The 21,399-nt window shown below is 42.6% G+C and overlaps 1 protein-coding gene across 1 annotated transcript in view; it reads right to left on the minus strand.

Moving 5' to 3' along the window:
* Positions 1-14,558: 14,558 nt before the first annotated feature.
* LOC149990258 (A-kinase anchor protein 4-like) overlaps positions 14,559-21,399 on the minus strand; it is a 40,640-nt gene continuing 33,799 nt past the window's right edge. The window contains exons 4-7 of the mRNA XM_090265512.1: positions 21,299-21,349; positions 20,671-20,772; positions 15,359-17,494; positions 14,559-14,720 (exon numbers count right to left, since the gene is read on the minus strand). Of these exons, the coding sequence (XP_090121638.1) occupies positions 14,565-14,720; positions 15,359-17,494; positions 20,671-20,772; positions 21,299-21,349 (2,445 nt within the window). The 3' untranslated portion in view covers positions 14,559-14,564. The remainder of the gene's footprint in view (positions 14,721-15,358; positions 17,495-20,670; positions 20,773-21,298; positions 21,350-21,399) is intronic.

Below are 21,399 nucleotides of genomic sequence, written 5' to 3' on the forward strand. Positions count from 1 at the left end.
TCATTTCTTAAACAGAGCAAAACTACTAAAAAATGTCAGTATCATGAAAGAGCAATAAAAAAATCTGGGGAACTGTTCTAGATTGCAGGAGACTAAAAGATGGCAAAACGAAATATATGGATTGTGGATAGGGTAGAAACGAGTGGCAGTAGAGGCCATTATGGGATAGTTAAGGAAAATTGAATATGAATTGCATGTGGAAGAATGTCCTTGTTCCTAGGAGATGCATACTGAAGTATTTAAGATTGAATATCATGGTGTCTGCAACCAACTTCCGAATGGTTCAGCAAAATAAGGATTATTTTATATAATAACTACATATTCATAAGTTTAGTCAGTTGGGTGCTAGATAGATTTTAGATAAAGCAAGATGGCAAAACATTAATAATGGGTAAAACTGGATAAAGGGTCTATGAGTACTCATTGTACTGATTTTCCTTTGGGTTTTATTTTTTCCCAAAATATAAAGGGCTAATAGAACATCACTTGAAGAATGTTTTTCATAATACACGTGCTTCTGCTGTAGTCCAAAACCAAGGAATCAAGACTTTTCCTGGGTGGGACTTGGGAATCTGCATTTTAAAAGTCCTAGCGCCCCAAGTAAGAAACACGCCTGTGAAACTGCATCTCAGACCCGCCTCTGCCTCCTCTGGTCCTGGATTTCCTTCAGAACTTAAACCTTGACACTAGTTATTTTTGACAATGTTGAAAGCAGGTGCAGCTAGGGATTGGGGGTGGTGAGAAGAGCAGTGAACTGAGGATATGTTCGGGAGCACTCCAGTATTTTAAGATGGGCAGACAAGGAGAATTCCATGAGACATCAACAAGGAAGGGCCAGGGAAGTAAGATGGTAGAAATGCCAGGAGTGCACGTATATACTTCAAAAGAGGATAGAGATAGATGACAAGGCATTCTAGGTGCGCCTGCTCTAGAAGTTGCATCAGGATGAGGAAAACTAAGTTGTTACATCAGTTCAGAAATGGGTCATTTGATGCCAGAGTAGATTTTCTTGGCCAGCCCTCTCTTCCTTCCAGTTGCCAGTATGTGCCGTGGGACTGGCTGACAGAGCCACCTGATATCTCAGACGGGAGAAATTTCTTTTCCAAAAAAAGCAAGGTCTCTGGGAGAGAGATGCTATCAAGCCCCAGAGAGAAAGTTTAGCAGTTAAGGGGGGTTTCCTTTGCTTCTTCCTCCTGCTGAATTCTGGGACGGGATTTATAGTTCTTGGGAGGCAGTGTACAAAACCACCTCAGAGTCACAGAAAATACTCCTGTTTGACATTTGAGAGTGAAGAGGTTGGGGATCATGGAGCCTGGAATCTACGGCTCCTAGAATTGGGTGGTAGTGAGAGTGTTAAATACAAGCTGTGAGACTTGACGAAGGGAAGTAAAAACCTACCACTCCTTCACCAATTGACTCCATCACAGCTGGGGTTTTACAGCCCCAGTCATAAGGGGCACCCTTTCTCGCTCTTACTTGCCCCGCTAAGACATGTGTGGGCCCAGGTATGGATAAATCCTCTTCACTTTCAGTGGAGCTCAGTGAGGCATTTTTAAAAATGTAAAATGAAAGGAAGGATACAAACAGAAGTTAACAAAGGAAGTAAAGAACAGTTGGTCAGGACAACGGTCCATTTGATCCATTCTTCCCATAGCAGACGGAGCAACTGCTCCAGAACACAAATCTCACCCTGAAAATGCCAGGCTCAGACCTTTTAAGTGGTTTTCCATTGACCTCAGAAAAGAGTCCAAAATTGTAAATGACACACAAGGCCTTTCTGATACTAGCTGGCGTTTGGCTTTGTCACCCATCACTTCTCTTCACACACTCTACACTCCAGTTACCACTTTTGTATCTGTATGGCCACTGAAATCAAGCACAGTAGTTAAGAGTACAGACTCCAGAATCAGGCTACCAGGCCTTAATCTCAGACGTGAGCAAGACTCTGATCCTCTCTGCCTTCATTTCTTCAGTGACAAAACGAGGCTACCAACAGAGGTGCTTTAAGGATCAGATAAGAGGCCTGCCACAAAGTCAGCACACAATACATGTTAGCTGTTCCTCAACAAACAATGATTGGCTGACTGCCTGTCACGTCCATTTATCACATGCTACTTCTCACCTAGAGGAAAGGCAGACATGTAAACAGGACATTATCATACGTTGTGATCAAAGTGAGGATAGAGCTGTGTGAGCCAGAGGGAACAACTCGTGGGTTTCCTCCCTCGCACCCTTCCCTCAGCTACATTCATCAAAGGTGTTACTTCAAATTCAACTTTTAGCCAGGCCCTGAGGCTTGAGAAAAGTAAATAATTTCCAATTTAATGCTGGCATTAGAACTTTAGGCACTGGCATAGTCCTACTGCCTGTTAAAATATCAAAATACTTTCATATTGCTTAGCAAATGCCCTGAGCACCTGAAGTGTTCTGGCTCTCGGGAACACTGACTGGACACCATCAGCGTCCACCCTCGTTCCCCCTATGGCACATGTGTGGCAGCTTGTCCGACACTGTTCTTTTGCTCTCATACCCCACCCCGATGGTAGCAACTCTAGGCACTGTGAGCAAATGGGAATTACCAGTTTGTTCAAGCCAGCATTCATTTGGATATCACCTTGGCTTGCACTTGGGGATACCGCCTGCTCTATGAGTCCTAGGAGCTGTCTCTGTTTGCTTGTTGAGACGCCTGTTGTCTTAGGATAGCTTTTGGCCTTCTTTTGGGCCATGGCCTATGCCTGCAATACTCTTTGGAAACCTGTGCCTATCCACCAGCCTGGCTTCCTTCTAGCCATCTATCTACCCCACGTGAGAGGTTTCTGTTGCCTCCTAAAGGCACCCAATCCATTCTGTCGGTATTACCAGCTCTTCGTACGCTAGGACTTATCATGACATGTGGCATTAGGAACATGTCCTGGTATCTATGAAAGAATACAAAGTGAGAGATTTGGAACCAGAGCTATCTGTCCTTGAATCCCAGCTCTACCATTTCTTAACTCTCTGAACTTGAGCAGGTTATTCAGCTTCTCTGGGCCTCAGTTGCCTCACCTGCAAAATCAGATAATACTAATATGTACTTCATAGGGCTTTGGGGAAAATTAAAAGACATAGTAGTGAAAAGCACTTAGAAGAATGCCTGGTACATAGGAAAAGCTCAGTAAATGTTATTATTGCTACTGTTACTATTCTTATTATTTTATATCGAAGCTTTAATGGGCACATTGAGCATATTTTCAAATAGTTTTACCTTGCTTGCCTTTTCGAGTGGCTCAACACCTCCACAAATGTAGGTACGAAAGACATTGATTAGCATGCCAATTTCCAAGGGGAAGAAACTGATGCTCAGCTATATTAAGGGATTAAGTGACATTAAGTGGCAGTGGTGAATGACACATTTTTGACTCCCTATTTTCTGTCATTTTCCCCACCTGGGAACACTGAAATAGGTGGAGCATTATTTATTCAATAAAAATTTATTAAATGGCTACTATGTACCAGATATTGCGCTAAGCACCGAGGATACAGTAGTGAGCAAGACTGACATTCTAGTGGGAATAAACAGTCAATAACCAAACAAATAAGAATATAAATGACATACCAATTGGTATGATGAAAATAAAACAGGGTGATGTTTAAAGAATAATTGTGAGAGTTCGGTGAAGGAAGGAAGGCTTTTCTGAGGAGGAGACTTTCATGACAAGAAGACAAGCTGGAACCCTTTTCTATTCTTTTCTTTTCCTTTTTTTTTTTTTTTTTTTTTTTTTTTTTCTGTGTGGTTGCCTCTCACTCGCGCCCGCAACTGGGGACCTGATGTGCAACCTGGTAATGTTCCCTGACTGGGAATCGAACCAGCGACACTTGATTCTCAGGCCGATGCTCAATCCACTGAGCCACAGCAGCCAGGGCTTGGAACCCTTTTCACATTTGATATGTGACTGGGATCTGGGAGGGAAGTTCTCACAGAAAGGAACTTCCTGCTCTGGGGCTCCACAGACAAGTGGAAGAAGCAGGAGGGAGGGCTGCAAGTTAAGGGTGGCTCAGGGCCTAAAGTCAGAATTAGAGACTTTCTGGAGAAGCACAAAAGCAAAGAAACTTGTGAATAGTGCAAGGCATTTTCCTTACAAGTATTTATTAAGTCTATATTTTTCAATTAACTTTACTGAGATATAATTTAGATAGAATAATGTTCAGATAGAATAATGTTTACTAATTTCAAGTGTATAGTTTGCTGAGCCTTGAGAAATGTACACATAAACCTGCACTAACCACCCCCCTCTGTTATTATCAAGGTGCATAGATGACATTTCCATAACCCTAAAACATTCCCTTGTGAATCTTTGCAGTCAATTATTGTGAGGTATTTTGTATAATGTCCCTCGATTTGAGTTTACCGAATCATTTTCATGATTACGCCGGAGTCATGCTTTTTTTTTTTTTTTTTTTTTTTTTTTTTGCAAAAATGCCATAGAGGTAATGTGCCCTTCTCTTGACATCATGTCTGGAGGTAGGTGGTGTCAATGTCTTTACTGGCAATGTTAACCTTGATCACCTAATTAAAATGTGACTGATGGGGTTTATCTATTGTAGTTACTCCTTTTCCCTTTGTAATTAATAAATATTTTGTGGGAGGAGTGATATCCCATAAAGATTTACACTGGCATTGTATGAGACCTATGTGTTGAATTAGAGAATATTGTTTTGTTTTATTTAGTTATAGTAGAAGCATAGTCTGTTTCTGTATTTATCAGCTTTCCTCTATTTTCCTCGTTCATGTTTTATGGCTTTGTTTTTTAATAAACACAGGTTCTGAATGAATAGGAAAACAGTGTGAGAAGAATGGAAAGAAACATAGAGAAGCAAACTTGGATTTGAATACCAACTCTCCCACTTACTGATCACATGACCTTGCAAAAGTCTTTTAAACCTAAGCCTCTAGTTTCTCATCGGTAAAAATGGCTAATAACAAACCACGTCACAAGGTTTTAGGAAGAATTAAAGCACTTAGTAGTGTCTGGCACTCAGTAAGTGCTCTGTAAATGCCATTTCTTGCCTTCCTTAATATGCCAGTGTTTAATATTGTCATTGTCTTTCTCTGACTGGGTGGCTCTAGGATATAGAAACACAATCAATTTTTAGATGTTTTTCATGTTCTGACAGCACAAAGACTTTAGTGCAGGGGTAGTGCTCAACCTTTTACATGTTTCTGAGTCGCTGGGGAGAAAGAATCTGGAACTGTTTTAGTTGATGGCAAATTCTTACACCTCACTAGTATTTTCTATCTTATACTTCTGCAAAGTTCACTTATTACTTCTGGTATTAGGGGACGTGATTTTCATGGATGTACAAATATATATCATTTGCAAAAGTAGCATTTTTATTTGTCTTTTTTCCGTATTAGAACTATTTTAAAGCAGAATTTTGAAAGGTCGATTTTGTTTTGTCCCTGTTTTCAAGCAGAATTAATGCAATATGAGCTTTGTTGGGAAGATGTACTCCTATGTTCAGCAAGAGAGGAAACACTACAGACATCCTTCTCCTTCTCCCTGATATTTGTAAGGTTTCAGTGAAACTTTGATTTCTCTGCTTTTTCCTTGCTCCAAGTTTTATTTCCCCTTTCCTAAACTTGTTTGATTTGTTCCCTACGTTCTTTAAGCAGGAGCCAATGCATTGGCTTCTTTTGTACCGATACACGTTTTTAGGACAAGACGTTCTCTAAGTACTGCCTTGGCAATATAATGCCTACCCATTTTTGCTTTTGCCTCAAGTTCCATTATGGTTTGGCATGGCACGGTTACTGTATCTTCTGTATCACAATCAAGGAATTTTTTGCATTAATTTTTTATTGAATTTGTTGAGGTGACGTTGGTTAATAAAATTACAATCTATAGGTTTCAGGCGTACAGTTCTATAATAAGCCTTCTGTATATTGTATTGTGTGTTCACCACCCCTAGTCATATCTCCTTCTGTTAGGGATAAAGAAGCAAGCCAGTGACTCTCAAACCAGCAGGAGAAAATTAACAGATGAATCATGGAAAAGGGGCGAGGGAACGACATTCTGCAGCTCCTCACACATATCTCTGGGCTCAAAAGGAGAAAGACTGTTGTCACCAAACACAGAGAAATGGGAAGATGTAGCTAGATAACTTGGCAAGTACAGTAAGTTGGACATAGACCTATAACTAGATTACCCTTAGTTAATCACACCCTGAGTTAAGTAGTTAATCACATTAGAATAGATTGTGAACCCGGATTAACCAGTAGTGGAGAAACCGGGGAGGAGAGGGGAGGAGAGCTCATCGCGTTAGTATAAAACCAGTTTACTTTGTCTACTTTGCGCGCACATGCTCCTGGCTGGTGGTGCGCCCAGCTCCGCAGACTCACGAATAAATGCCTCGCTTTGCTGCTCAAGTCCTGTGTACCAGTGATTTATTGTGAGCGTTTCTCACCCTTCCATCACCATTTTTCTCCCCTTTATCCTCTGCCTCCCCCAATTCCTTTTCCCTTTGGTAATCACCATACTGTTGTCTATGTCTATGAGGTGGGTCTTTTTTTCCTTTTTCTTTTTTGGCTTAATTTCTTCACCTTTTCCACACAGCCTCTCAACCTCCCTCCCTTGTGACAGTTGTCAGTCTGTTCTCTACCTGTTTTGTTTGTTTATTTTGTTCATTAGATTCCACATATGAGTGAAATCATATGGTACTTGTCTTTCTCTGACTGCTATTAATTTTGACTTAAAAAAAACATTACACAGTATGGAATTTCCTCAAAAAACTAAAAATGGAACTGCCTTTTTACACATTGATTCCACCGCTGGGATTATACCCTAAGAACCCTGAAACACCAATTCAAAAGAACCTATGTACCTCAATGTTCATAGCAGTGTTATTTACATTAGCTAAGGGCTGGAAACAGCCTAAGTGCCCATCAATAAGTGAGTGGATCAAAAACTGTGATGCATTTACACAGTGCAATACTACACAGCAGAACGAAAGAAGGAACTCTCGCCCTTCACAAGAGCATGAGTGGACCTGGAGAATATTATGCTTAATGAAATCAGCTAGCGGTGAAAGGCAAATACTATACGATCTCACCTAATACAGGAACCTAATGAACAAAACAAACAGACAAATGAGCAAAATAGAGCCAGTGATATATAAACAAAGAGCAGACTGACAGCGACCAAAGGGGAAGGGGAAGAGGAAGGGGAGTAATGGGGGAAAGAAAGGGAAGGGTCGAGTCAAGGAGCAAGTATAAAGGACCCATGGTCATGAGCAAAAGGTAAGAACTGACTATGAATGTGGGAGTGGGGGTGGGCGGGGCAGGGGAGAGCAATGGGAAAAGGATTAGGACAACTGTAGTTGAACAACAATAAAATTAAAAATTAAAAAACTAAAAGCATATTAAAATAAAAATAGTACATTGAAATATTATTTATCTTGATTACTGAGTTTTCTGGTACCCCCTTAAAATGTGACCCTGAAGCAAGTGCTTCTAACACTTCACCTCAACACAGCCCTAGACCTGCAGTAACCTTCTAGATGAGTTATGCTCACAACTTCCTTTTACAATGGATGCCTGATGCTCAGATAGACTAAAACTGTCAGAGATAGCAAACCAATTAATTACACCACCTATCAGGAGATAATCGTGATTTTCCCCTCCTTCTTCTCCTGTCTTCCCTTTTTACACGTTGGGTTCGCGGCTCAGCAGAAATCTTTGCCCATTTCCAACTGTTGGCACTGAGGAAGGCCGCATTGCTAATATGGTGCCGGGGAGCACTTCTCAATTTATAGAGGTGAAAGGTCAGGGTCCCACCCTCCAGGGATAAACCTCAAGACTGCAGAGCTGTTCCAGACACTTGCCAGGGCCCTTTGAGGCCCAAAGCATTCTTTTCTCTCTTGGAGTTTGTCAATTAGTTCTGGCAAAAATCAAGTTTCCTCACCCTGATCTTACCTCATCTACACAGGTTTCCCTGAGAAAATATGGAAAAGAAACTCTTATAATCCTGAAATATCAGAAGTAAAAAAGCCCTCAAGGAGAATCTTACCCCAATGCCTCCCACTTAACAGCACATATAACTTCCTGTGCTGTATCTCCACAGTCCCAGGAATCCCTAAGGCTGCCTCATAATAAAAATCAGGAGCAAGTCAAGAGCCAAGTTAATCAAGGAAGTAAACTACTATGGGCCCCAGTTATGCTCAGGGAGATCTGAGTCATCAGAAATGCAGCCCTGGCCCTGTAACTTGTTTATTAAGGATTTTCCTAAGGACAGAGACAAGGATCTGTAGTGGCTCAACTCCAAAGCTCTTCATGGGGTGGGATGGGACTGCAAAAGATTTGACTAGCTTTCATTTGAGTTGCGGAGCTTTAAAGGTTCTGCTTTAAAGGGGCCTGCCTTTCCTTCTGACAGGTCCAGGCACTGTGAAGAAGCTGGTAAAGTTTGCCTCCATGCCTCTTATCCCCCACCCCTCACCCCGTAAAGTGTCTCTCTAGGTTATATTGTCAGAGAATTTTGTTTTTATTTTAAAATATATCAAGAACACTTGCAAATGTGTTAGGATGGGCTTTGAGACATACAGCTTCCTTCACATAGCCACATTTATAAGATTCACCTTGTGCAAAGCATCACATCCATTCCTCCAGCTTAAACAGTGAGGGTAATTTCTGGCTACATTTTACACGTGAAGAAACAGGCTTACAGTCTAGGTGACTCTGTAAGGCCACATAGCTAGTAAGAGGCAAAAGCTTTGACTTTTGAATTCAGAAGGATGCCACATCTTGTGCTTGTTCTACAAAGCCACTCGCACCTCAAAGGTGCTAAGGTATGCCACAGAAAACTAGCTAGTAGAGGACCACAGGGTCGAAACCACTATCTTGATCTCATCTGATCTGCAATGAATTCTAGCATTATAATTGACTTCTGAGAAGCATACAACAAATCTAGGAACTTAGTGCTAGTCTCAATGGAATTCGCATAGCATGGCTATGAGGAATTTACCATTCTGTAGTTTATTCTCAGAAAAATTTCCTTTCAGACTGGTAGAAGACAAGGAAATCTCATCAATTGAAGGAAATGACTTATAAGGAAACTTTATTCACACAGGGGGGAGGATCAGAACACATTGTAGTTCAGTCAGTAAATACTAAATAGCCATGGCTAAATAGTAAGTACTAAATAGCCACATGCAGTTGATATGGAGTGTGTGTGTGTGTGTGTGTGTGTGTGTGGGCGTGCGCGAGCGCGCGCGTGCATGTGGCAAGTGGTCACAATGTCCTTTAGTAATATACCTATCAATTTTTTTTTGTCTAAGCTAGCTGTCCTGTCATGATGACTGTAGTCAAGAACCCTGCCTCAACACCCATGTATTTCTCCAGCTTATCCTTACATAAAAGAGTGCCTTAGTATGCAGGTGCCACACTATCTCACAGTTCTTGTTGGCCCTGTGCTACTTCTGTTTAATTTCTTATATATATGAGTCCCTGTTGTCCAGGCAGTATGGATAATTTGTTACTGTCTTGCCTGCCGCCACGAGAATAAAGTTGGTGTGAATTCCTTCTGCAATGCCCCACTGTCATTTTGCAGTCTCACTGAATCCAAAGTTAACCTGCCTGGAGCTGAGCTCCTGCGGCACTTGGTACAGTCAGCAGGACTTGCCACAAACGAAAGCTATGGAGCAGGGGTCAGCCACGGGGCACAGCCACTCAGGGTGGGCTATCGGGTTGGCCTGCATGGATATGTGGTTCATGGTGGTGACCGTGTTGGAGGCTTCAGGGCCCCTGCAAGATTGGGAGAGGGTAGAAGTGACTCCTGAGGTGAGAGAAGAGGCTCTGCTGAAGATAGGGGGCTCTCTAGGGAAGAAAAGTGCCTGGGTAGGGGCTGGTGCTGTAGGCTGGCTATTTCTCTGTTCTGCATAAAACATTCAGGGAGTTGCTTGAATTGGAAGCCCAGGTCCGAGAGTTGAAAGAGGACCTGTCTCAGGAGCAGGAATTGAGGGCTGCCTGGGAGAAAACATGGGAGCTATTAGAGGTGGAAGTGGCCACCCTGAGGGCCTGGATCAGGACTGGTTTTGTGACAGGATCAGAGGTACAGGTCATAGACTCCTCGGAGGATGAGGATGAGGAGGAGGATGTTGGGGAGGGCTAGACCTCACCCATTTCAGCCATGCCTGGGGTGGCAGTGGTGGTAATGCAGAAGATTAAGACTAAGTGTCCTTGAATGACTGAGGGTCAAGCCAGCCCCCTCTGCCAGTCACAGAGCACTCCACAGTGCATCCGTACTTGCAAGCAGAGCTGGTGGATTTGGGGAGCTGCTTCTGGCAAAAGGCATCAGAATCTTTGGCGGCTTGGTTGCTAAGATTATGGGATGTAGGGGCGGGTGGCATTTTACTTCCTGGCCAGGGAATGGGTAAGCTTGTATCCATCCCCACGCACCCAGTGCTGAGGCAGCAGCTGCAGAATGCACACGAGACTCCAGGCAATCATTCCCTGTTAGATTGGATCAAGGCAGCTGATCGCATTACGTGGCCGAACCCAGGAGATCTTCCATCTACGTCCAGCAGGTGGCAGTTGTATACTGGGTTACAGCAGCTATTAGGAGAACTGGGACTGAAGGATGCTATTTATACTGTAATTTGAAAACTCATGGCCTGGATGAAGAAGTGTTCACAGCGAGAATAAGGGATTTGGTCCTACAAACTGCACTTTAGTAGTTATTCAGACCAAACAGAAACTACCCTGGGGAGGAGAGTAAAGGTGTGGTATACAAAACCAGGGAGGGACCTGATACCTGCTATTGTGTTATCTCAAGATATCTCTTTAGCATGCAGCCTACCGGACGAGCAAGACCTACCCTTGTTAGTACCACTAAAACCTATTTTTAAAATCACCCTTAGGGTCAGTCTGTAGCAATGTGTACTTACATGGACTGGGCATACACCCTTTGCTGAGGTGGCAAATGCCTTGGCATGCAGTGTCAGCACAGAGACGCCAAGCAGAATTGCCACCGGCTTACCATGGAGAGCGTGGATCCTTTGTTCCTGTCTCACCTGCTGCCACAAGAATAAACTTGGGACTTCTGGCCAAAATGGAGACATAGGTAGACACGCTGCATCACCTTCCACAACTGAAAAGGAATACAACTACCTCAAAACTGGAGACACCCAGAAGTTCCAGAAAGTCGAGCTGCATGGAAGTTCAACAAACACAGATTTAAAGAAGAAAAACTCATCCAGAGAGGCAGGAGGGATGGAGCCGGGGCAGAGAGGAAGCAGTGAGGTGGCAGCGGCAGCTGTGGCATCGGCAGTGGCAGACCAGTGGAAAACGCAGTCACACCTTTAAAAAAAGTAGGGAGGAACACCTGGGCAGAGCTCTCAGCACCAGACCAGACAGTGCAGCTCACAGTTCCAGCACCAGGGAAAATAAAACCCATTGCTCGTGACTGAAAGCCAGTGGGGGTTGGGGCATGGGTAGAAGCTGCTGGTCTCTCAGCAGAGTTCCTTTGTTTAGAGGCCCTCAGAGTCCTAGAATGCCACAAACCCACCCATTCTGGGAACCACAGCCAGAGAAATAGCTAGAGACAGCCAGTTCCACACAGGAAGTGGGAGAAGTGCCTGGAAAAGGGGCGAGGGTTGAGCAAGCAGCTTTGTTCCCTCTCAGACTCCTCTCCCTCATACGGCACCACAACGTGGCAAAATGGGTCGCCCCATACTAACGAAGACCTAAGGCTCTGCCCCTCACAATGTAGCAGTTGTGACAGCTCTACTAACACAGAGGCAAACACAGAAGCCTCTCAAGTTAATGAGACAGAGAAGTATGGCCCAAAAGAGAGAACGGATCAAGGTTCCAGTGGAAGAACTAAGCGATGAGGAGATAGGCAACCTAACAGACCGAGAGTTCAAACCACTGGTGATAAAGATGCTCACAGATGTGACAGATATGCTGGAGTGTGGCAAATGCAGAAGGGAACAAGTGAAGGCTAAGTTAAGTGAAACCAAGGACAATCCACACAAAACCAATAGTAAAGGGAAGGAAGTCTGGGTTCAAATCAATGACTTGGGACATAAGGAAGAAATAAACAGTCAACCATTGTAGAAGGAGGAAACAAGAATTGAAAAAAAAGAATGAGGACAGGCTTAGGAACCTCTGGGACAACTTGAAACGTGCCATCATCTGAATCATAGGAGTGCCAGAAAAAGAAGAGGAAGAGCAAGAAATTGAACCTTATGTAAAAATAAATAAATAAATAAATAAATAATGCCAACTTTGGCAAAGGAAAGAGACATACAGGTCCAGGAAGCACAGAGTCCCAAACAAACTAGACCCAAAGAGGACCACACCAAGACACACCACGATTAAAATGCCCAAGGCCAAAGATAGAGAATCTTCAAAGCAGCAAGAGAAAAGCAGAGTTACCTACAAAGGGGTGCCTGTAAGACTATCAGCTGATTTCTCAAAAGAAACTTTGCAGGCAAGAAGGGACTGGTAAGAAGTATTCAAAGTGATGAAAAACAAGGATTTACAACCAAGATTACTCTATCCAGGAAAGCTATCATTTAGAATGGAAGGGCAGATAAAGTGCTCCCCAGACAATGTGAAGTTAAAGGAGTTCATCATCACCAAGCCCTTATTATATGAAACGTTAAAGGCACTTATTTAAGAGAAAGAGGGTCAAAACTATGAACATTAAAATGACAACAAAGTCACAACTATCAACAACAGAACCTAAAAAATAAAAACAAACCAATAAAAGTAAACAGGCAACCAGAATAGGAACAGAATCATAGGCATAGGGATCATTTGGAGGGTTATCGGCTGGGAAGGGGAAGGAGGAGAAGTAGTGCAGGGATTAAGGAGCATAATTAGTAGGTAGAGAACAGGCAGGGGGACATTAAGAATAATATAGGAAAGGGTGAAGCCGAAGAACTGGTATGCACAACCAATGGACATGAACTAAGGGGGGTGGGACTGCTGGAAGGAAGAAGGATACTGGGTGGAGGGGAGCAAAGAGAAAAGAAATTGGGACAACTGTAACAGCATAATCAATAAAATATACTTAATTAAAAAAATCAACTTGGCACCTTCCTCCAAAGAAACGCTTTTGTTCTCCTAATGTGGGTCATTGAAAAATTAATACCTGCCTTTTGTCATCTAGTGGTTATAGATTGAATGATGTCTTTTAACCCTGTTGCCAAAACTGTTGTCCCGAGAATACAACAAGGATGCCAGCCCGTTAAACCAAGCACGCCATTGTCCGGGGACAACCAACGGACCTGGAGTCTGCAAGACCCTTCCCCATGTGAAAAGACCACCCTCCCCTCCACACCCCCATTCTTATTAGCGATGTCTGGACCCAAGGGTAGGTAGGCCGACGGCCATGTCCAGAAGCAGCTAGAGGAGCTCCAGACCGTCACCCATTGTCCTTTATAAGATTATAAAGGGTCTTAAGTCTGAGAGGGGGGATTGTTATTTTTTATTGTTAGAATAATTAGTTAATTGATTAATTAATTAATTTTAAAAAAGAACAATATAGGAAAGGATGAAGCCAGAACCTGTATGTACGACCCATTGGCATGGACTGGGTTGGGGGGGTTGCTGGGGGAGGGGTGCTGCTGGGTAGAGGGGAGCAAAGGGGGAAAATTGGAGCTATTGTAACAATATAATTAATAAAATATACTTAAAAATAAATAAATAAACTTGGAATGAATTCCCTCTCAAACACTCCACTGTCACTTTTTGGTCTCACTTAATCCAAAGTTAACCTGCCTGGAGCTGAGCTCCTGCAACACAGTAGCCCATCTGCAAATTCCTGACAAAGACCGAGAAAACCGTACCCTCGGGATTAGAGGGGAGATTATCAAGTTATATGTGTAATGTGGCAGAAACAGGGGGTCCACAGGTGGCAAACCTCTGGATCATAATGGACAAACCATATTACTTAGAGATTTGGACATGAGTTATATCTTTATGTCTTGGGTGCTCAGAAAATTACCTAAGGTCAGATATAGACCCAAGCCCAACACTGTATCACTAATCCTTGGATTTAGACCCACTCCCCTCTTTTGCCTCAGATATATCTGATTAAGAAACACGACTTTTTTTTTCTAGCCCTGGCTGCTGTGGCTCAGTGGATTGAGCGTCGGCCTGCGAGCCAAGTGTCGCTGTTTCAATTCCCAGTCAGGGCACATGCCTGGGTTGCAGGTCAAGGTCCCAGTTGGGGGCTCGTGAGAGGCAACCACACATTGATGTTTCCCTCTCTTTCTCCCTCCGCTCCCCTCACTCTGGAAATAAATAAATAAATAAAGTCTAAATAATAATAAAAAAGTTAACAATAGAACGTATATTTTAAAAAAAGAACACAACGACTTTTTTTTTTAAATTTTTTAATTCATGTTGTTGCCTAGCTTATTTAACACCTTGTACTTGCATAGTCCAACTGCTCAGACGTATTGGGAAAGGCAGTCGTGTAGTGTGTTGTTCAACTTGCCTAATGAAGGGGCGCCCAGATGGCATGGAATGCTGCTGTGGGGATGGGGTGACTAGTTACAGAGTTGTTGAAGGGACTGTTAGTTTACAAGTTAGTGAGCAGCCAGTCCAGCAGTTGTTTTCTAGCCATGTTGTCCATGGCTTCATCCAGTTGTCGTTCCTTGGCAAACCTCATTACTTCTCGAAGGAGATCTCCAACACTGTACCCCTTCTCTGCTGCCTTAGCTGAAACTTCTGGAAGCTGTGGAGGGAGCAGAGATAGCTTGAGTCATGTGATACTTTTGAAGAAAGGTCTCAGGTGGATAAAGTGAACTACCCCCCTCACCCACCTTTCCGCCCATGACTAAGATTAGAGTAAAAGCTTTCGCTGATCCAGGACTGCCTTCCCTCTCCTTTTTCCTTGACCCTCCTCTAATGTCATAGATCAAAATGAAAAACATAACTTCATTTTGAGCATCAAAAAACAAAACCTGGAATCAGTTGTCTTTACTAAATACTTCTCTCCAAGGCCTGGGTCTTTTGGTTAGTCTGTGCTGATTGCTAGGTCAAGGTTAGGGGTGGCCATCTCCCCCACCTTCCTAAAACATATTTTACCAAGTAGTTTGTTTAAAGGGTCACTGAATTTAAAAAAAAAAAAAAAAAAAAGCTAATCTTTCTCGCCTCCTCTTGGCTGAAATGTGCAGACCCCAAGGTGCTACAGCCTCAATTAATGGTTCATTGCTTTTGTGTCTTTTTATGAGGATAAAGTAATTCATAAAGCACATAGTAAAGAGCATACTTGAGAAAAATTTGGACTGCTCGTGAGCCCTAAGTACAGTTTTGCCTCCCTTCCCCTGCCCAGTCTAACCATCTTTCTTCTTGTGCTTTGCCATTGCTTACCTTCTCCAGTTGTCCATCATCATCTCTCACGAAACAGAGCACAGGCACCTTAAATTGGGAGGCTGCAATCCACTGCAGGACAGCCTGGAGCTGTTTCTGCAAGCTACTTGTTGAGCACCAATTATTGATGATGACTTCCGGCCCAGAAAACTCTCGATAGTTCTGTGACATTGCACTACTGTGACTGCATCTGGGGCCACCAACTTGGAAACTTGGGTTGTGTACCAAGGCTGCTTGTTCTTCCAATTCGGCCAGGGCTTCCCTGTTGTTGTGATACCTAGCCATGATAAGGCACAGCTTCCTCACAGGTTCTACCAGTTGACTGATGAATTGCCAGTTCATTTGCATCATCCCGCTGGCAAAATCAAGGTCTAAATTCTCCTGGAATTGTTTTTCCCCTCTCTTGGACATTGAAGTTGCTTTGTTTGGCCTGGGCTCAGAAGGCTTGCTCTCCCCTTCAGATTGCTCTTCACTGTTGAAGGAGGTCTCACTGAGCAGTTTCTGAATCAGTGATAGAATGATGTTTGACATATCGGACTTTTGGCACTCCGCCTGTTGTTGAGTCTCCTTTACAGAGGTAGATGGCCCAGGAGCTCCACAAGATTCTAGATGTTTCACTGAAAGTGCCTTGGCACTTTGGTCACTTGCGTTCTTTTCAAATTGGGCACTCTGAGTCCTATGGCCTATGGTGGAACCAGGATAGTCATCTTCAAGTGCATCTTTGGCCTCGGCCTGCTGGGTCAGGTGGTACTGAATCAGCATAGGGGCAGAGACAATCAAGTCCTTCGCCAATGACTCTGTGGAAGGGCTGATCTTCTCTCTTTTTTCTTCCTTACTCACGCATGCTTTGCCAGCCATCTCGCCTTGGTTTCGTTGTTTTTGGTTCCACATGGACAGGCTCTCCTTGAGGATGTGTTCACCAACTTTTTCAGCGCTAATCAATGACTTGCACGCCTCTGGTTTTATTTTGCATTTGTCCTTCCCCTTCAATTCAGTTTTCATGGTGGAGAATTCAAGATTTTGGTTTTGACTTTGGTTATCGTATTTGGGACTGTGGGAGCCGGCCTTCAAGGATGCGTACAACAGAGGCTGTGATTTAGACTCCTTCTCTCCAAGCAGAACAGTAGCCAGGCGCTTCAGCATGGCCTCCATTATATGTGTAGCATTTTGTTTTCCGTGGTTGAACAGACTCTTCTTGACAGCTGAGATAAAGTCGCAGTCAGTCATCAGGGCCGCAGTGATATTATGCAGGTTCTTCAAGCAGGAATCAATCAAATCAGAGACAACTTCCTGGGTGTGTTTTAACAACACCTTCTTCAGGACCACACAAGTGGGAATTGGCTTCCCAGGAGTATGCACTTTCAAGGTCTTCAAAACGGAGACCATCAGGTCAGATGCCACCTGATTTGCATAAACCGTGAGTCCTTTACTGATAGAGTGTGAAAAATCTTTGCTCTCTTGTTGGCACATCTCTTTGTCTACCCCCTTGTTCTTGTTGGATAATTGACTATACATAAACTTTTTCCTGCCACCTTCCCTGCCCTCTTCTCCAGTGCCCCGCCTTTCCACATAGGATATTTCCTCAGCATCATGGGCCATTTCAGAAACGATCTTGCTCACAGAGCTGCGGGGAGTGTTTTTCCCTTTGTCCCCAGAGGGTGGATAGATTGAATGACGAAAGCATTTGCTTCCATTTTCCAACTTCTTGATTTCATTACAAGGCATCTCCATTACCAGATTAGATAGCCGGATGATGGTGAAGGAAAGGTCATCCATGGGACATTCTCCCTCAGGAGAGATTACTGCCCTGTTAGTGCTAGAAGATTTTGCTGGAGAGGTGGAAGGACTCTGATTTTTGTTGGTATTCTTGGCTGCAGTCATGTCTACATGTGGGCTTTGAGGTCTATTGGCCATGTAATCGATATTCAGTTTATCATCATAGATGCTGTAGCAGTTTGCAGAGGGTAATTTGTGATGTTCATCTTCATCTCCTATTTTATGTTTGCAGCTAGAGGCTGAGGGACTTAGTGCATGTTCGAAACCCAAGGCATACTTCTGGATATCATTTAGAAGCCAATTTACAACAGTTATAGGATCAGAGGGAGCTTGTGTGAAAAGGCATATAGATCCGTCCATCTAAAAAAAAAAAAAAAAAAAAGAACACCTAAGAGTTTGGGGAGGCTACTTTCCCCCCTTATTTTATTTAGAAGACATATCTTTCTAAACTGCATACATTAGGGGTATACCCTTTAGGATTTGCATGGAAACATAATACATAATTATATCCCTTTGAGCACAAGTGGTAGCGTGTCAATTTCACATGAGCACGTGTGCTTATCTCAACATGTGTCAAAAATGTATCAATGTGTCTGTCATGTGTCTGTGTGTGTGAATATCAGTATAGCAATTCATAAGTGGGGACATCTCAGTAGATGTGAGAATGTTCAGTCTGTGTTGTTAGCGTGTGTGTCCGTGTGCACATGTCAGTGCACATGTATGCCTGCCTGTGTGTAAGCCTGTGTAACAATGTGTTGACATCAATACCGATTTTATATGTTTCCTGTACGGGCCAACGTGTGCATGATAGCGTGTACATTTTGTACACTGTGTGAATGTAAAAATGAATGTGTATGTCAGTGTGTCTGAATATGTAAATGACAAGTGTCGATTTGAGTGATCTGCATGTTTGTTTATAATACAAATCTAATAGAATGTATCATGGAGCTATACCTATATGTGTATTAATCCTGTCTGCAGCGCGGCCTCCTGAGACTCAACGGTTTGGCTGAACTAAGTGGCTGGGTTGGTGAAGAATGGGGTGGTTTGTGGGCTTCACTTTAAAACTGGTTTCTCTGTTCTATCCTAATGGCTTGGACCGAAAGGGCCCAGAGGTCTAAGAGTGGGGAAAGCTAAACTATTTCCCTCAGCCCAAACTAAGTAGAATGGGCAAAAGGGTTTTGGACAGGTGAGATGCGCCTGGCACACCTTCCTCCAAAGAAGCCCGTTTCTTTTCCCTAATGTGGAACATTGAAAAATTAATCCCTGCCTTTTGTCATCTAGTGGTTATGGATTGAAGATGTCTTTAAACCCTTTTGCCAAATCTGTTGCCCCCAGAATACAACAAGGATGCCAGCCTGTTAAACCAAGCACGCCGTTGTCTGGGGACAGCCAACTGACCTGGAGTCTGCACGATCCTTCCCCATGTGGGAAGGCAACCCTCCCCTCCACACCCCCACTCTTATTAGGGATGTCTGGACCAAGGGTAGGTAGGACGAACGACAACCATGTCCAGCTTGAAGCAGCTAGAGGAGCTTGAGACCTTCGCCCATTGTCCTTTATAAGATTATAAAGGGTCTTAATGTCTGAGAGGGAGGGATTGTTATTTCCTATTGTTAAAATAACTAATTAATCTTTTATTTATTTAAAAAAAAAAGAATAAAAAAAGAATAAATTCACATGTTAACATATATAGTAATTAATAGATAATAGATAATACATCAATAAATGTTTATGTTCAATGTGGATCGGTGCTAATATAATGACTGTGTATGTCAATAAATTGGGTATCAGTTTATGTTATATTTATATGCTACGTGAATGATTGAGAATGTGTGTCAGTGTTGCACACACCCTGGGTATTTGAGTACTTGTGTGAATACGTGAGTGGGGATGTCATTGTATTTGTGTCAAGGTATGTATCAGTGCATTCAAATGTTGTTAGTGTCACTTTGCTTAAGTTTGTATGTGTGCGTATCAACATGAGGTATATTTACAGAGTGGGGCGAAAAGTAGGTTTGCAGTTGTATGTATGGAAAATAATAAGTAATAATTCAAGAATAAACCGTTTCACATACTCATAACTGTAAACCTACTTTTGCCCCACCCTGTGTAAGAGTGCATGCCTATCACCTGAACTTGTACAGTCACTGTGTTTTGATCGAGGCTCATGTGTGTATGTTTATGTGTAGTGTGCATGTTTATGCATAGTGTGCATGGATGCATATATAGATGTTGATGTGTCACATGTGGGTATGTCAATGCAGCTGACTCTATACCTTTGTGTAGGTGAGTCATTGTTTATGAATATACACACACATGTGTTGTTTCAATGCTTGTGCGTGTTCATCAGTGTCATATGTAGACACGTAGCCAGGGATGTGTGTGTCACTGCTCGTATAAATTATTTTGTATATATTGCTGTGTGTCAGTGTAAATTATGTGCATATGCTCATGTCTAGATATGTGTATATGTATTATACATGTCTTCCACTCCTTGCTAAGTACCATCGTCCTCTTTACCCCTTCCATTGCTTCATCTCCTTACTTTCCACTGAATCCCTAGAAGTTTGAGGTCATGATAAGTTCAACATTTTGAAAATGGGTTTAGGTTACAATCAAGGACACCTGCATTATGTGTAGGAAATATGTGCTGCACTTTTAAGAATAAACATTAGGTATAATTTATCCCTTTCTGAAGACTTCAAAATGGAGTCCTCCTTCCAACTAAACCCAAAACTCTTTGAAGAATATTTTTAAACTTTTTTTCTTCCTTAGGAGCCACTCTCATCACTCCAAATGTGTCTGAGGCCAGAAATGTTGTTCCTGGTTATAAGATAAGCATAGAGATGCAGAACAAAAAAAAAAATTGACTCCTTTGAGATAAAACCAAATATCCTATTTCAATATCAACTACTCCAGGTTTGTAGGACTGTGAAGGTGACTTGTCATGGGCCAGGAGCCCAACAGATATAATTTAGGTAGTTACAGAAAAACAAAAGGACTTGCATGTGACAGTGGTATCCAAATCGAATTGCTTCTAACTTTACGCTACCTAACAGTCTGTAATCTCTTAGGCAACAGGTTTGGGGAACAAGCCACTACAGTTCTTGGTCATTGTGGATTCTCTCTGTTCCATATATGTTTGTTCTTTTTTTATTTTTTATTTTTTATTTTTTTTGGACACTGGGCAATGTGGAGCACACAAGTCCATTAGAAGACAACAGAAAGCACTGAAAAAGATCATGCTTTCATTCCACATCTTTGTTAGGATAAGGGTAGCAAGATTCTGTTTGGAGTAGGGACCTGCAATCAGGGAAGGGCATTCTGAACCTCTGTGATTAGTGCCATTGTTAGATACCTGGACATTAAACTTACCTGACTTTGAACTTAGGCCTGTGAACTCTGGAATATCATAGTAGCCAAATGTAGGGCCTTGTTTGGAAATATTTCTCTTACCTTTTGTGAACCAGAGTCTTCGGTGTCAGCACTGGACTCTGGGAATTAGAAAGGGTGGACTCGGAAGCTAAGCATACCTTAGACTGGTTTTGCCTCTCAGTAGCCTTGATTATAATAATTTCTTTCTCTTTCAGATGGTGTTGCGTTAGGTCACCTCCGGAACAGGAACCACCAGCATCCTATGGGATGAAGTGGTGAGATTCTTATGAATAACTGCTTTTTGAGACTTCTCCAAGCTGCCCTCTCCAAAACATGAATGTCATATCTCTTATCTTTTCCTTTCAATGGAGAAGGATAAGTAGGCTTGTGATGCTAGCTAATGTTTGAAGAATGAGATATTGTTCTCCTCACAAATTACTACCCCTCCAGAGGCATTCACAAATCCATAAATCTTAGGAATCATATTTCATGAATCGTCAAACTTTTGGACAGTTTTCTCACTGCTCTGACATGCTACCTTCCATGCTGTAATTCTTTCAGGCCTACCAGCAAATTAAGTTCCTTCTAGAATGAGATTTGGCATCAAGAGTGACAGTATATTCTCAACCGGGGGTTTGGGGTTTTCAAAAATGATGGCTGCCCACCTGAATCTCCTCCATCCTTCCACCCTCTGGCACAGACTTTCCCTTTTATTATGCTGCCACTGATAACTCTTTCAGCAGTTTCTCACTCATTCCAACTCTGAGGGGAGCAGAGAATACTCACCTTGGAACCTTTATCTTCCACTTTCAGGGTGGACACATCGACAAAGCATATCTGCACCAAATTAGGACAGCGTATTGAGGAAAATTCTAGAGAAAAGACTG

Source organism: Furipterus horrens, unplaced genomic scaffold, assembly GCF_987537825.1.
Source record: "Furipterus horrens unplaced genomic scaffold, mFurHor1.1.pri manual_scaffold_20, whole genome shotgun sequence".
In the NCBI taxonomy this organism is placed as follows: domain Eukaryota; kingdom Metazoa; phylum Chordata; class Mammalia; order Chiroptera; family Furipteridae; genus Furipterus; species Furipterus horrens.